Here is a 16,862-nt window from a genome sequence, read left to right on the forward strand (position 1 = left end):
TTTTGGGTTCCAGACCTTGCTGCACATTGGCGGGGCTGCCCTGCTTTCATATGGGTCCCAGACCCTACTTGTCTGCTTCAGTGGGACCTCTGTCCCAGTTTTACCTGGTGTCCACTTGGACAGACCTGGTTTACTATCCTGCCAGGTACTATCTCACATAGGTTTGTTCTTAAGGTTTGTGTCAGAGTATGTGGCTCTCCTGCTAGTCCCTTTGTGCCCTTTGGGATGTGTTTGTCTCATTTACGAAGTTTGTATTCAATTGCATGATTCCTCTTCTATCCCCTTGGGCTTTCTGGGATATACTTTCGCGATTTACAAAGTTTGTATCAAGTTGTACAATTTTATCCCTGTGGGTTTTTCGGGGTATATTTATGAGGCTTCTTAGTTTTTCCAGTTCCCTCAAAGGTCCAACAACCGGTTCGACCCTGTCCCTACCTTGGGGGAAGTCATGGGGCAGTCTCTGGTCTCTTCGGGTGGTGGAGCAGAGTTTCTCCATTTAAACCGCACTCTGCGTTCTCTCCCTCGCGGCCACGGACTGTTCCTCACGTCCCCAGCTGCTTGCGACTTTGTTTTCTTCTCACTGCTACCAGCCAGGTCCACCTAGCTGGGACCTCTCAGACCGTCACGACTCTGTGTGTGCCTCGATTTCCAAACTTTGGGTCCTCTGCCATGGAACATGCGTCTCGTTCTCTGCTCCTCCTGGGCTTGCTCGACCTCTCCTTGAGTCCTTCTTTCCTTTTTATGATTGGGGCTGCCTCTTGACAACTATAAAGTTTGTATTGGTTCTGTAGTGGGCTTTTGCCGCCTTGTTCCCCTCTTCCTCGTCTCAGTGATCTTTGGTATTAAGCGTGGGTAAATCTCCCTCTGACTCATCCCAGTATTGCCAGTAAGACTTTCTACTTTACTACAACATACAGAGGGACCTGGGTGGGGACGCAAAAGGGTCAGGTGAATATTGCGTTCTCACAGGGCCATCATCAGGATGTACGTGAAAATAAACTAAAGACAAAAATAATCGAGGTAGAAAAGACAGTTTTTTGGGCCGAACTATTTTTTGGGGAGCTTTTTGTACTTTTTAAAAATAAAATGCCCCTGCACCCCCACATTCTCCCCCCTGCCTCAAGTGAGACCCTTAACTCACACCCCCATCTATTTTCCTTTTTTAAATGTCCAGAGATTTTGAAAGAATTTGGGCCAAAAAACTCGGTCTTTTCTACCCTGATTTTTTCTCATTTGTTTTTTTTCGACCAATCCTCATCAATGGTCCCATGAAGGATCTCCCTCCCCATGAGATCGACCCGCTGTGTACCACCCCCAGGCGGACTACCTGGCCTCATGGAAAGGGGGCTTCCCACATGGAAGCAGTGACATTACCTTGAGATTCAGCACAGTATAATTCAGATTGTTTGTAATAGTACACATTACTATTGTTGTTCTTATTAATTTTCTTCTTCTTGTAACACTACACATTACTATTCTTCGGTTACCTCATTGTTCTGCTTGTTTGCAATATTATGAGAATTGTGTGCATGTCAAAAATATGTCAAAAATATAGATTAAATACCTTTTTTAAATGTAATATCTCAAGTTTGGCTGACATTCAAGCCATTTTAAGCCTAACCAATTTCACACTGAAATGCATAGGTGTTCCAAAAAGCTCAGGAATTGAAGCAGTCAATTTTGAGAAATTGGTCTCTGAACTTTCCATTTCTCTTTGGGGATCTCCATTATAAGTGCAAAACATTATTTTTCTTCAACTTCTTATAACTTTAGAAAGAGTGCACGGATCCTTACCACCAAATGTGCCGTGCTCTATCTGATCTCAAAGGTTCAGTAGCCTTACCAATTTGGTAAGGACCCATCCAAGGGTTAAAGTTGCAGGGGAAGTTTGTATTTCAACATTGAACATGCAACCTTACGTATAGTGCTACAACAATATACGTAAAAAAAATTCAGTTAAGAAAGAAGTTGAAATATTTCAACACAACATCCTTAAAATTCAATAAAAAAAAGTTGGAAGTGATGCTCGGATGATGGTTTAGCACAACAAAATCCTTAAAAGTACTGACTGAAGCTTCCAGCATACCTGACTAATGAGGTTAAGGAGCAGTTTGCCCTCTGAGCCAACTAGGCATGTCAGCAGCTGTGGAATCCATGCCAGCCACTGGATGGGGGGAACTCCAATGCAATACTTGTCCACAGCATCAGCTAAAGTGTTCTTATCATCATCGAAACTCAACAGCCAAAGGACCTGAAATAAAAAAGCAAAGTCAATTCCACAAATATTTTAATTTTATAGACTACATTACTACAACAAGTAAAAGAAAAAGGTGTAGTTTTCATTAAACAGAACAAGTGATAGCATCAAAAAACAAAAACAAAACAAACTGGAGTCAGTAGTCGGGACTCCGGTAAAAATAGGTTTCCAAGCTGCTTCAAAAATAAGTTAGCCTGTGCTTATCGGAAGCCAAGCAGGTTGAGGTCATGCATCTTCCCTTCAAACAATGTGCCTCTATTATATTTTCAACATTGCTGATTCCATGTTCTTGCCTAGTCTGGATAATATAGGTCCTCCTATGCTCGCAACTAGTTAGTTACTATCAGCAGGTTATAATTAATCCAATACATCATGCCAGGATCTGAAGAGATTTCTTCTGAAAGGATTTCTTGCTTTACATGACCAATTAGGTATGCATTATAAATTAAATCATATCATGGGGAATAAATGTTGAGGTGGATTTTCAGGGGGTGGAGTCTCAGAGGGCAAACTACTAAGGTGAACACGAAAGTCACTGAAGTCTAGCCAAACCCAGTCAAGTGAATGTAGCAGAGCAGTAAGGCTTAAACTCGGGACAGATGTGAGAGTGGGTCTATGGTTACAATGACACACACACAGAGAACTTCAATAATTCCAGTAAGACAGGAAAGTACAAACAATACTCAATTATTTATTAGGCCTCTAAGCAATTAAAAACTATAGGTAGATATTAACACACAACTATCATCAACTTACTTTATGGATAGTTATGCAATTGGAGGAGAGATAGAAGCACTATTTTAACAGTGATTAGTAAAGTAAGTGAGAAAAATTGTCAATTGCAGTGCCAGGTAACTGGGTACGTAATTTAGGTAGAACACCTACAGAAGAACATAGGACAAAATCTCAACCACTTATTAAGTCCAGCCTTGAGGCCTAGTGAAAAATAAATGCTGCAAAGACGGAGATCATAGTCTTTAAACCGGCAAGGGTAAAGAGGAAAGTATCATTGAGATTGACACTAGAAGAAGCAATTATCCACCCGTCAGAGTCATTCAAGTACTTGGGAATGAATATGAACGACTGTGGAAATGACACTATGAGAATCAGAGAGCTTAAACTAAGACAAAAAGCCCAGCTGCCCTAGTGAGAAAGATGCACACTAAATTTGGCAGATTCTCCATGGTTCCGTTAACTTTTTATAAGCAAAAAGCGGATCCAATCATTTATTACGGAGAAGGGGCGTCCCTGGGAATACCCTGGGAGATGTGGGAATAACTTGAGGGAATCTTTTGGCACAGAGTGTTAAGACTCCCATATTGTGTTCCGATAGCAGTCATTAGGTATGATCTAGGGCTGGCGTCACTGTATGCGAGAAGGTTATGGTTAACATTATCACTTTTCAGGAAAATAATCTGTGATGATAGTAAAATTCAATTTTGAAGGAGGTAGAGGAAAGGATGGAACATTAAGATTGTAGAGTAAAGCATGTGAGAATATCTTTAAAAAAATTGGGAATGACGGAACAACAATTGAAAGCTAACCCAGAATCTGTAAAAAGAGTATTATCGGCAGACGATTGGAGAGAAACATGGGAGAAAAAGAATAAGTATATTTTGTTTACACATTTAAGGGAGAATATTAAACATTTAAACAGGTTGCCAAAATACATGGAACTGTTTCTGAGTAGACATCATCGAGATCGGTTCATTCAATTTCGCATGAATTTATTTCCCACCAAGGAAATATTGAGATATAAGAATACGGGAAGGTACGACAATGACAATGTGTGTAGAGGTTGCAAAGAAAAAAAGTCAGGTTGAATTACTGAAACACTTAGTCATGGGATGTCTAGGATTAAAGCAATGGAGAAATACATGTTTAGACAAACTCAGATGGGAATACCCATTAATGGAGGAAGTAAACTGGTGGAAATTATTATGTGGGGGTGAAAATTTGCCTTAAGATTTCTGGAAGGTATCAGTTTCCTCTCTACCAAAGAAACAACATAAAATAAAATAAAAACCCACAAATTTAAAAAATAATCTTGTGAATGGAATAAATGAGAAGGAACTTGATGCGGTTTTAAGATGTACTGTTGAATGGAAGGAACACATTACTTAGCTGTAACTTAACTGTTTTTCTCCAGCATGGGTCTGGCATGGATTCACATGCTCATGAATATTCCCAGTCAGGCCAGGAATCCTCTGTAAAAGAAAAAAACATTTCACTTACAAACTGTCTTTCTCCTATAAACCAATCACTGAGCTCTGGGTCATACTGCCCCCAGCCAATGGCTGCCCTCTCCCTAAGCCCCTCCCTCTGGCAGCCATCTTCAGATTTGGTAGCATGTAAAGTGGCAGTATGACCAAGAAGAGCCACAGAGGGGCTGGAGGGAGGGTTCCCGTGTGAATCCATGCCAGACACATGCTGGAGAACAACAGTTACAGGTAAGTAACTTGTTCCTTCTCCAGCATGGGGTCTGGCATGGATTCACATGCTCATGAATAAAGAATACATAGCAGTACATACATACACAACCACGGGTGGTGGCAAGGCTCAACCGAAGCAATTACTCTTACCTTCGGACCAGGCTCACCTTCAAACAAACCGGTTTCGCAGCACTGCTTGGTCGACCCTGGACTCTTTCCTGGAATCCCTGTCAACGCGGTAGAATCTTGTGAAGGTGTGCATAGACCTCCACATAGCAGCCCTGCAGATGTCCAGCAAGGGAAAACCAGACAGTAAGGCCGTTGTCGCAATGATCGCTCTGGTAGAATGGGCTATCGGACGGCCGGGCAGCGGTCGGTTTGCCAACCAGAGCCAGCTGGAAATGGAAGCTTTGGACAACGACAACAAGTACGGAAGGATCAGTGGGGCCGTGACACTCAGAGGGTTGATCTTCTGCGACCGGCACCAAGTCGAGAAATGCTTCCACTTGTGCCCGTAGCACTTGAGTCGACGATGCTCTGGCACTGGCAAGGACCTCCCTGCAGTCCGCCGGTAGTTCATACCCTCCGAACTCTAAGGCTGCAGGAGCCAGGCCTTCAGGTTCAGCAATCCTGGGTCGTGGTGCAGGATTGCTCCTCCTTCTCTGGCAAGCAGCTCCGTGACCACTGGCAGCTTGACTGGAGGTGACGCCCACAGTCTGAGAAGTTCCGGGTACCAAATCTGCTTTGGCCACGCCAGGGAGACAAGGATCATCCTGCATCGGCATGGTTTGAGTTGACTGATGACTTGCAGCAGTAGCAGCAATGACGGGTATGCATGCCCCATGCTCCCTGGCTGATGGAACCTGCTGGCGAATCTCTGGCAGTTGGAGTTCGTCACCATCGCAAACAGATTGATCTGGGGTCTGCCCCACCTGAGGAAGAGGTTGTCCACTTGATCCTGCCGAAGCTCTCACTCGTGGCGAGAGCGCAGCTGCCTGCTGAGGGAGTCGGCGATGGTGTTCTTGACTCCCGCCCGGTAAAAATGAATGAGAAACATCCCCTGGGACGATAGCCCAGTGCCACAAGTCCTGTGCCTCTCTGGAGAGCGCTGGGGATCTGGTGCTCCCCTGCTTCCTGATGTAGAACATCGTGGTGGTATTGTCTGTGAAGACCCTTACCACGTTGCCCTTGAGGGACAGAAGTAACTACTTGAGGGCCCAGAACACTGCTCGCAGTTCCAGGACACTGATGTGGAGATCCCTCTACTCCGGCAGCCACAGGCCTCTGGCGTGAAGACGTCTGGTGTGGGCTCCCCAGCCCTCCAGGGAACCGTCCGTGGTGAACGTCTCCTGTTATGGAAGACTCTGGAAATACGTGCCCCCCCAGGCGATGTTGCAGCAAACACTCCACCAGCTTTTAGCTCGATGGAACTCGTCGAGAACAATCCTGTCCGTGAAGCTTCCTGGACACCTGGACCCATCGAGCATCCAGGAATTCCTGGCGGGGTTGCATCCGCAACCTGCAAAGTCTGATCAGTCGTGGAACGGGAGGGTTGACGGTAAGAGGAGGATCCGCCGCCGTAACCCTTTGACGATCTTCCGGTTTTCCCTACTGAGGCACGAAAGGAAGGGCAATGGTTGCTGAAGCGTGCATAGGGCCCGGGCCATCTCTGCGTCGGTCTTGATTGCCTGCAATGATTTATATACAGCCTTCCCAAAGAGGTTGTCCCAGTCGAACGACATGTCCAGGACCCTCATCTAAACTTCCTGCCAACAGTTGGTGGCTATCAACCAGCCACGACGACAGAGGAAGACACCATTCCCCATCTAGCAGAACCACGTGCCCGCAATGTCCAGGGCCACAGTGATGGCATGGTTTGATGCCACTTCACCCTTCTGGAGGATCTTCAGCGCCTCGACCTGCTTGTCGTCATGGAGGAATTCAAGCAACGGGGCCATCTTGTACCACAGCTCCCTGTTGCATCTGGCCAGGATCGCAAGAGCGTTCGCTGCCTTGAACGTCATTGCCACCAACTATATCACCTTTCGGCCCATGGCGTCCAACTTCTTCCCCTCGCTGTCTGGGGGGACGGAGGTTGAAGACGATGGATTGGAGGACTTCTTCCTCGCAGCCGCTGAGACAACCGCGTCTGGGGAAGGCTGTGATCGCAGGCACTTGGGTGCGGACTCCGGCACCAGGTACTACTTCTCCAGCCGGGCTCTTTCCGCCAGGGCTGAGGCAGGATTTTTCATCGGTTGATGAGGCGGCGTGGGGTTCCGCTTACTCTTTTTTGCCGGCAGTGGGCCCGGTGTCACCGGTGCCATCGACATCCTCTCCTGTATCTCCGACACCAGCGTGCAGAGAGTGGACAGGATGTCGAGCAACACGTCCCTGGGAGGTGGAGGCGGAGTAGGCTTGCTAGGCCCAGCCCCGTCGTCGGCTCTGCCGTTGTCCTCCCCCTCGACGATTCCACCATCGTCGTCCTCTGCGTTTCCGCCGTCGTTTCCCACGTCCTCCACGACCGTGTGAATGGACACCATATCCTCTTCGTCTGAAGAAGAAATATACATGCCCTGGAGCACAGTAGAGGCCTCTATTGCCCCTCCCCCTTTTTTGCATCGTGAGGGGTCTGAGCTGGGCTCAAGCCTGGCATTCTTTTCTCCTGTGTTTCTCCACCGGCTTGGTCGAAGCCTGCCGCCTGGGAGGAAGGGTCACTCTGGGTGCCGTCGGGGCCCCCTGGGCAGGGTCAGCCTCTTTAGCCTTCGAGAGCGCAGCCGCCACCAGCTCGATCATCTAGGACGATATAGTCTTGGCCACCTGGGCCTTCATGAGTAGGTCAGACACCTTACCCTGCGCTTTGGCCTTCTCTGGCTTCTCCCACAGCTTCCCCGGGTTAGCTAATTTCGTCTTCGAGGAGGAGCTGGAGTGATGGCTTGAGATGGAGGCCGATGGCGATGATGAGTGCGCCCTGATCGTCATGGGAGCCGATTGCGCGGCGACCCCGACGGAAATGGACTTGCAGTGCTTGGCCTTGTCTTGGACCCCCACGGATGTGGCAACCTCAAAGGACTAAGAAGCCTGCTCCTCGGACCGGCCGGTCCTGGGTGAGGTGTGCCCCTGCTTGCCTCACGGGGTAGAGGCCTTGGCGTTGAGCCACGCCGCCAGTCTACTGTGTCGATCCTTGATGGTGCGTTTGGTGAATCCAAGGCAAATCTCGCAATCCGCTTCCTTGTGATCCACAAACGCATTCCTCAATCCGCAGCTGTAGCAGAGCTCAAAGAGAGAACCTCTGTCCTCCTTCTCCTCCGACATGGTTCGGCGTGCGGTGTAAGCCCGATGGGCTTCTGGAATCTTCAATAAAAACTCAACGATTCTTGCCCTTCACGGGCGACGAAAGACACCGACAAACGGATCCCTGCTTGCCGGTCAAAAGAATGAAAGAGCACACATGCTCCATTTGACAAAAATGTGACATTTTTTAACAAAAAAACACAAGGCCTCCCAACACTTGAATGTGCAGTAAAAATTTGAAGATGGCTGCCAGAGGAGGGGCTTAGGGAGAGGGCAGTCATTGGCTGGGGGCAGTATGACCCAGAGCTCAGTGATTGGTTTATATGAGAAAGGCAGTTTGTAAGTGAAAGTGAAACAGTTTTTTCTTTTACCAAGGATTCCCGGCCTGATGTCAGGGAATTTTCATAAGCATGTGAATCCATGCCAGACCCCATGCTGGAGAAGTGTGGCTTTTGTTCCTCACATTTTTGTAGAAATGTTAGTGTTTTAAAATAATGAGTTGATGTGATAATGAAGGATGAAATGAATTTATTAAAAGTTTGTAATAAACAGAAGAAACATTTTTAAAAGAATTGAAACTGCAGGAGCAGACATGATGTTGCACAAGCTGAAGAACCACCAAGTTACAAAGATGCACCCAGAATGGCAATGGCTGCAGTGAGGTAGGGGAGAACTGGTCAGTTTGCTGGATGATCGAGGGACACTTCTGAGGTTCAGCAGACATAGATCCTCAAACAGGAGTCGAGACTGGTTGTTCCCCACCAGTCTAGGCGACGAAGCACTGACGAGGGCCGTTTTGAGTTCATGATAGCAGAGCATGGCTTGTCGCCGACTTGGCTGGAGGCAATTCTGTCCAGCTGTAATGGTCGCCAGTGGGCTGCACTTCTTTATAACGATAACCCAACAAGGATCTGTCGAATGGCAGCACACATCACACACACACACACACACACACACACACACAAGTATATGGTATCCTTATGACATTATGCAGTAAAATGCAAAAGTGCACAAGTAAAAAGTCAAAAACACGGTAGAAAAATATCCAGTACCACCAACCCATTCTCGACATATAATTGTAACCACAAAGTTATAAACTAACAAATATTTAACTGCACTTCACTTTAAGGTGATGTGTGCAGCTTTACAAATGCTACAAATACACTAAGTGAGAGTCTCCCAGTACTGATTGTCTTAGGGACTCATCAGTTTCTTCCAAAGAGGGCTTTACTTATCTTCAAAATGTCAGGTCAGTGGTCAAACAATAGAAAAACAAAGGGTGTCCCAATGAAGTCTATAGGAGGAAAACTGCAAAAAGAATTACAAAAATAAATTAAAACAATTTATTGAGTTATCAGCAAAGAACGCAAGAATATTTGCATAAATTATTAACAAAACATATACATAGAAGCTACAACTTATCCACTAATAATAATAAAAACAAATCGTATAATTATTTGAAAGTACCCCAAATTTCATCACATTTATATTGTTGCTTCTTACCTTGAAGAGACACCTTTTGCTTGCTGGAAAAGATCGACAAACAATGTAGCCAGTCCTCAAAGGTAAGGCTATCACTCTTGCAGAACTTCAGGATGTGTTTTGTGGCCATCAGAAGAGTTCTATAGGTCCAAAAGAGCTTACCTTTGGGCACACTGATATTAGCAGGAAACCGACCTAGCATAGAACTCATCGGTGTACGTGGAAGGGAAAAGATCCAACACAAGACCTATACGTTCAAAAACCTCATCCCAGAATTATTGAACATTTTGTTGTGACCAAAACATGTGTAGGGTAGTACCCACTGGGACCATTTGCCAGGTCTGGTCACTTCTCCCCATGGAAGAACACTTTCCTATGAGGCTAGGGAGGTGAGGCCGCTACCCAAATGTCCCCCCAGGGGTGGTAATATGTGGGAGGTACTCATAGGGAGGGACTAACTTCCTGGGGATAACGACTTCCACCTGGAGAAAGGCCTCCCTAAAAGTATGTTACAAAATACCCCACTCCCATTTTTGAAATCCTTTTCCACTATTGATAGTGGGACCATGTGCCATTGAGACACATAGGCTGTTTCAAATGTGAAATATACTGAGACGAGGAAGAACACAAGAAGCACATGAGATGGATATGTCAAAAAGTAACCAGCTACTGTGACGAGCAGGCCCTCAGAACCATAAAGAATGAACACGGAACTCTTAAAGATGGTGTTGACGTTACGTGAGGGCAGAGTCAACAAGAAAAACAACAAGCAAGAAAGGACTCAGAGAGAACCATTACGGAAGATGCAAGTCCACGAGTGAAGCCAGGAAGTTCAAACTGGGCATTTTGAAGCAGAAGCCGAGCAAGTCCTTGTTCGGTAAGAGGCGAACATAGGGACGCAAATAGCGCATCCAACTGGTCTGAAAGGAGCCGACATGGTGAGGTCAGAAAAGGACTGTGATGGTGGCATGACCCGTAGCGTGTGGGTCGGATAGCCCTGCAATGATGCCGTGACCGCCAGCAGTAACCTGCAGCGGAGTCGCACAGGGGAACAGAGAGGAGAAGTGAACAAGAAGCAAGACCCGCCATCCCGTGAAGAACCAGTGAAGTATTTCCGCAAAGCAGGTAACAGGAAAGACAGAAATTCCGGGTGGAGACCGGGGAAAGGAAAAGTGATTTAGAGTGCATCAGGAGTACTCTCCCTCAGCGTAGTGGCCAGTATCATAGCACTGCTGAAGCAGAGATTATAAAATGGTGTACCGAGAACTGTCTCCCTTGGCACAGTATTGTGGTTGAAAAGAACCTCAGGATAGTGTAAGAGAGGCATGGTATCACAAGTATGACACTGACACAAGAGTTACAGGTTTCAAAACCTTTATTAAATTCTTGGGGTTTGGAAAACTCTTACTTCGCTCTATAGCTAGGATGGGAATAGTATCTACCATCAAATAATAAAGAAAACACAGTCGTAGTCAGTCTGTCAAATCAAAATGGCTTATGCTCACAATACCTAATGCCTGCCCTATCTCTTATACAGAAAGTGTGTAAAGGGGAACATGTATGCAAAGGAAAGTCAGTGTTAAAACAAAGGTTCAGGGTGGCTGAGTCAGCTCTCCTCCAGACGTTGGGCAGCACAGAGTAAGGCAGCCCCCGTAAACATGATGACACACTGACTCAGGTTATAAAAAAAAAGGCACTTCAAAATGTGGGTCGAGGCCCGCTTGGCCTTCCAAGTTAAAGTCACTTATACCAGTTTTCTAAAAGTTCTTTCACAATTCAACAAAAGTTCCTGTGGGTCTCCCTCTGTCAGGCTCGGACCTTTCAACAAAAAGTACCTGATTCACTGTAGATCGCCCTCAGCCAGGCTCAGACCTCGTAATCACAGCACTTGCAGGGGTTCCCTTCTCCAAGCTTTATTCACATTCGTAAGGGGTTCCCTTTTCCTAACTTATTTCATGTTTCCGGTCTCCCTTAATCGGATTCAGACCCTTCAGCAAAAACTTTCACTGATGTCGAAGACTTTCGAATGTGCAAGGCTTTTTATTTATTTATTTGCATTTGTATTGCACACTTACAGCCGTGGGGCATCGAGGCACTGTTACATAAAATTTTGCAAGAAAGTGTGATTGAGTAGGTTAAATGTGACCAAAATTGGTCTCTTAGGTACAAATGCATAAAAATAGGTGACTTAATACATGACGGTTAGGTGACTTGAGAAGCATAATCAAGTGGTCAAACAATCAGTCAGTGATACATCAGCAGTAATAAGTCAAGGAGTTAGGGCGGCAGTTATACAAAAAGCTTGGTTTTAATGGCTTTACGGAAGGCTTGGTGGGACTCGATCATTCTTAAGTGAGAAGGAAGAGAGTTCCAGTGTGAAGCGGCCAGTGTGGGAAAGCTAGATCCCCCAGCACAGACTTTCAGCGACGTAGGAGTGATGATAGTGTTGGCATAACCCTTTCTGAGGGGTCTTGTCGAGGTGTGCTTAATGATTCTTTGGGCAAGGCAGGATGGTGCCAAATCATCAAGGCATTTATGTGTAAGCGAGTGTCTTAAAGATGATTCGCTCTTTGACTGGGAGCCAGTGAGCCTCCGTATCTCAGAAATATGGTCTTTCCTCGAAGTGCCCATAGCAGCCCTGAGGGCGGTGTTTTGTACCAGTTGGAGTTTAGCTAGGTTTTTGCAAGAGGTCCCTACAAGGAGGGCATTCCAGTAATCAAGCCCAATGGTAAGGTAATTCTGACGGGATAAGAAAGGCCTGGCTGCATTGAGAACTTTGGAATAATAGGCGGATGAGGAGGCCACAGCATTAACCTGTCTGTCCATGGTCAGATCTGAATCAAGGTAAACACCAAGTGTCTTAACATTGTTGGATACCTCCATGGGGATGTTGTCAATAGTAAAGAACTAGTACTGCTGGTCCAAGTTGCCCAGGGTAGTGGGGGAGCCAACTAAGAGGATTTCCGTTTTCTCACTATTGAGGCAGAGCCAATTATCCGCCATCCAGGACGGGATTGTGGAGTATATGGTGGTGAGGGTGATCATGTCCTCTTTGTAATTGCTGGTGAGTGGAATAAGCACCTGTGTGTAATCCGCATAGTTAGTATACGAGATGCATAGGCAGTCCAAGATGCTGAATAGAGGCCTGGTGAAGAGGTTGTAGCCTTGAGGGACTCCACATTTGATGACGCTGGGGGTGGCACAGGCTTTTACCATAGACCGCTGCAGAACCACTTTGACTTTCACTTAACTCTCCCGTGTGTTTTTTGCCCCAGTGACTCTTGGTCTTGGTAGTTCAATACCACAATCAGAAAAGTTCAAAGAAATCTTCCTCTTAAAGCAATTCCCTTTTTGTCTGAGTTAATCTGGACTATTCCGCACTACTACTGCTTTGCTTTCGCGTCTCATCAGCATGCGCGCACCTTCAATTGTGAGATACATTGTTGTGACTTCAATCTTTCCTTGACACAAACTGGCCTTTCATGGTTTTTGCTAACTCACCGGTTGTATTAATTCCCTGCTCGTCTCTGCGGCTTTGATTCACGAGTCAAGGTTCACACCACAGGCTTGGCCTCGCCTCCCCACTCGGGAGGGTCGCTGGCGTCCTTGAAACCCAATGCAGGTTTCTTCTCGTCTGGAATGTGGCTCTCTCCACGTATGCTTCACGTTTCCCGGAAGCAATGGCTTACTGCAGAGATCTTTAGGGTTTCCCTACCCTTCGCTCTGGTTCCTCGATCCGGCTCCAGTGGATTTGCCTTTGCCACGGAAGATCGGCTCCTTCTCGTGTCTCACCTTGCTCAGAGTGTGTCTATGTTCCGCCTTTTCTCTGTGGGGGTTGCGGGGAACTAATGGGTATCATATGTATGTGATTAAGGTCAAGTGCCTGACTTTGCCTGACCTGATTACGGGACATGTCCAATGAGACATGTAAGTAAGTGTTAGCCTCTTTACTCTCAGTCCTCTTCCTCATCCCAGTGTTCGTGTAGAAGGGGGGGGGGCAGTTGGAACTTGGGAGAATCCTATAAAATAGGATGGGGTTTGGGAATGGGAAAGGGGGGGGGAATACTGTGTCTCGCCATCGGTTGCCTCACCCCCACTCCCCGAAGATCCCTGACCCAGGTGATCCTCGCGCACTTGTCCACCCCCAGAGTCTGGATACAAAGGCTCTGGCCGTGCAATGGCCACCTGAGAGAGATCCCCGGGGACTAGTAAGTGAGACACCCTTTGGTCCCTCACAATAGGCACAATGAGAGATTTCTCTTTGGCAAATGTGACTTAGACAATGGTTGGAGTTTCCATACTCCCTGGAAAGAGCTAAGACGATTAAAACAAGCAGATGGTAAATAACTTACATCAGTGCAGCAGGTTGTTAGGGGAGTTTTCCTTAAATCCTACTGGCAGTAAGACATTAGTAAGCTATTCCCTAACCCCGGTGTTTCAGCTGGTGGGATTTGTGTAGGTTGGATTACACGGATTTCTGGTTCTATTGCACACAAAGAATCGATCGTCCAGGTTACTATACCGTGCAAAGTACTAAAACTACGTCCACTATGGAATACTATAAGGCTCTTACTGTTGAAAAACTAAAATAAATTCGTAAAGATATATGTCTTGGTAGAAAAAAAGGAAAAAAGCAGAGTTAATCCAAAACTTGTTGAATTACCAAACTGCAAGCCTGTAACCCCTACTTATTGAAGATAATAATGGTCTAAATTTAACTCTTAGCCCTCAACTTCCAGAAAATGAGGTAGAAGATGAGGAAGAAAATGTGAATATTAATCCACCTGCCAAACCTCTGACCTCACCCTACCTGTACCTAACATGTCAGCTGAGCTGGTTCTAGAGCTAGAAAAAATGAAAATGCAGTTTGAATTCAGGAAACTGGAGATTCAGTATGAAATGAGAGACAACGAAATGAGAAAGGAACTGCAACTCAGGCAAAAAGAGATGCAGCATGAACTAGAGATTAAAAGGTTGTCCCTTGATTTCACTGTTTCAAAGTCCTCTTTGCCAGACCACTCCAGAAGCAGATAGCCTCGTCTCCCCAAAGATTTGGTGGGTTTGTAGGATGTAAAAACTGATATTCTTGATTAGCTGAGAACATTTGAATTTACATGTAAAGTAAAAGGTATCTGTGAGTTTGTTCCATGGGTAATCTCTAGGCTCCCCCAGAATGGCTGTGAGGGAGTTGAATGATGTTGATAGACAAGATGACCAGTTGGTAAAAACTGCTCTAATAGCCAGATTTGAAAAAAACCCTTCCCAATACCTACAAAGATTTAGGGACCACAAGAATAGAGGTGGTAACTTGTGGTCCACTTGGGTGTGTGTGAAAGCCTGAAAAACATAGATGGGTGCATTACGGGCTACAAGGTGAGCTCTTATTGAGGCATGAGGCGCGTCTTTTTGCAGGAAAGTATTTTTAATGCCTGTTCCCCAGAGCGGAGATAGCATCTTGCTGATTCTAAAGAACTGGACCCCAAGAAGCTAGTAGTGGCTGCTGACTTGTGTGTGGCCAACAGTGCTACTCACAAAGATTCTGGGGCCCCTCGCAAAAAAGAGGATGTGGAAAAAGCATAAAAAGAATGAGAAGGATAATTCTAATAATTCCCCACCAAAAGAATGCCTCAAACATAACAAGGGTAAATTCTCCCATAAACAACCTTATAGGGCTAGTGAAACCTCTGGACCCAAACCAGAGGCAGGTTATCAGAAACCCCCATTCCAAGAGACATTTGGGAAATGTGTGGTTTTTATTTGCCTACAAAGATGTTCCTCAAGCTGGATTGGCTTTAGCTCTTTTGAATCGCTTTATGGTCATCCAGTCAGAGGTCCTTTGGCCCTGATCACGGAGGGTGTTGGGAAGAATTCTCAGAAATGTGCTAATTCCCTTCTACCTTACAGATCACCAGCTCTTTTTGCTGGACTTTAGGACTTTTTCATTTCTAACCTGGAGAGAGTGAGACCTTTTTCCCACTCTCTCGTGTATTTTTCTGTGATTTGGACAAACGCCATAGGCATCATCTTTACATTGTGACACACAGCACCTTCAGTGCAATGGCACAGGGAAGTCTCTTAGACTTCCCAAAGGTTTAAATACCTTCTCTTGGGGAAACTACTATTTACAAGAGCAGTGAACTGAAATTGACTTTACATACATTTTGTAACTTTCTAGAAACAGCACACACTATCTTACAATAGGGTGCTGGACGGGTTACTTAGTATCCCTTTTGTCTAGTTTCTCATGTAACATTTTTACAATTAATGGCTGGTGGCAGTGGTTTACTTTTTCCTACCATTGGGTGTTTCTACCGCGGGCTGCAATTGCCGCTGCAGAAAAGCAACCATGGGTGCCCATTTTGTCAAAATGGCCCTGGTCGTCTTTGTACGCCATTTCTTGTTGGAAAGGTCCTTCTTGAAATGTACTCTGCACGCCAAACCAGGTTTGGTCCCTTTGTTCGTTTTGTCTTTGGTAGGATTTACGAATGAAGCCCACCTTTGGCTCCGGCCTGTCTAGAAGGGCAGGAAGCGAGGGAGGTGCCTGAAACTCCCTGTGCTTAGTTGCCTTGGTTACAGGAATGCACTCATGGGTGATTGGCTGGAGGTATGTCCTTGGAGGACATCCACCTTGCTGTGTGATTGACAGCTAGACTGCAAATTAATGGGAGACACCTGCATAAAAGGCGAGGCTTTTTGCTTGGAAGGCAGAGTCGACCACTGGACGAAGGAATCCGAAGAAGAACTTGGAAGAGACGCCTGCTGCAACTCCTGGACCGTTGGTTTTCCCGGTGAAGCCCTGTTGCAGGGCTGAAGCTCCGAATTAACCTCGACTAGAGAAGACCTGCAAAGGACGACTCCTCCCCACTTGGGTTGGTGGGACCAATCGACCCTAAGATAATCTCATCTGGAAATCCTCTCTGAGCTGGCTGTAATTCCATTGCTGCTGCAGGAACCGAAATGCCAGGGAGAGGAACACCAGAATCGAGTGAGTGTCTAAGTTAGACCCCAGTTCAAGGAAGATCCTCCAAACTTTCAGGAAGCAGGACTGACTAAGCCTGAGCCACCTCAACAGGGTGCTGGACCCCAGATGCAAGGAAAGTCAATAGTGGTATCTGAGAACCGCGGTGGTGCTATTTGCGAGAGCCGCGAGGAGCTGAAACCGCGAAGTGCTGCTTATCTGAAGTTTCCCCATTGCTGCTGTCGATCATCAATTTGTAGTGCAGGAGTCCCCAGATGTCCCTCCCTATTGTCCCCACGACTGAGGCCCAGGAACAACAGAATCTGCAGACCTACACAGGTACAGAAGCCAGCTGGAACCAATTTCTTCTAACCAGAGGTACTGTAAAACTAAGGGGACTTGTCGCTTGTTGTGTAGCCTTCTAGCTCTCAGTTGAGAGTTG

At 46.2% G+C, this 16,862-nt stretch overlaps 1 protein-coding gene across 8 annotated transcripts in view; it reads right to left on the reverse strand.

The window, feature by feature from the left end:
- Positions 1-16,862, reverse strand: part of TRRAP (transformation/transcription domain associated protein) — a 2,065,012-nt gene that overhangs the window by 229,720 nt on the left and 1,818,430 nt on the right. For all 8 annotated transcript variants that reach the window (XM_069647248.1, XM_069647247.1, XM_069647244.1 and 5 more), the window contains one exon: positions 2,087-2,251. In XM_069647248.1, coding sequence (XP_069503349.1) covers positions 2,087-2,251 — 165 coding nt within the window. The remainder of the gene's footprint in view (positions 1-2,086; positions 2,252-16,862) is intronic.

This window comes from Ambystoma mexicanum, chromosome 2q (genome assembly GCF_040938575.1).
Source record: "Ambystoma mexicanum isolate Mex_15411 chromosome 2q, UKY_AmexF1_1, whole genome shotgun sequence".
NCBI classification, from domain to species: Eukaryota; Metazoa; Chordata; class Amphibia; order Caudata; family Ambystomatidae; genus Ambystoma; species Ambystoma mexicanum.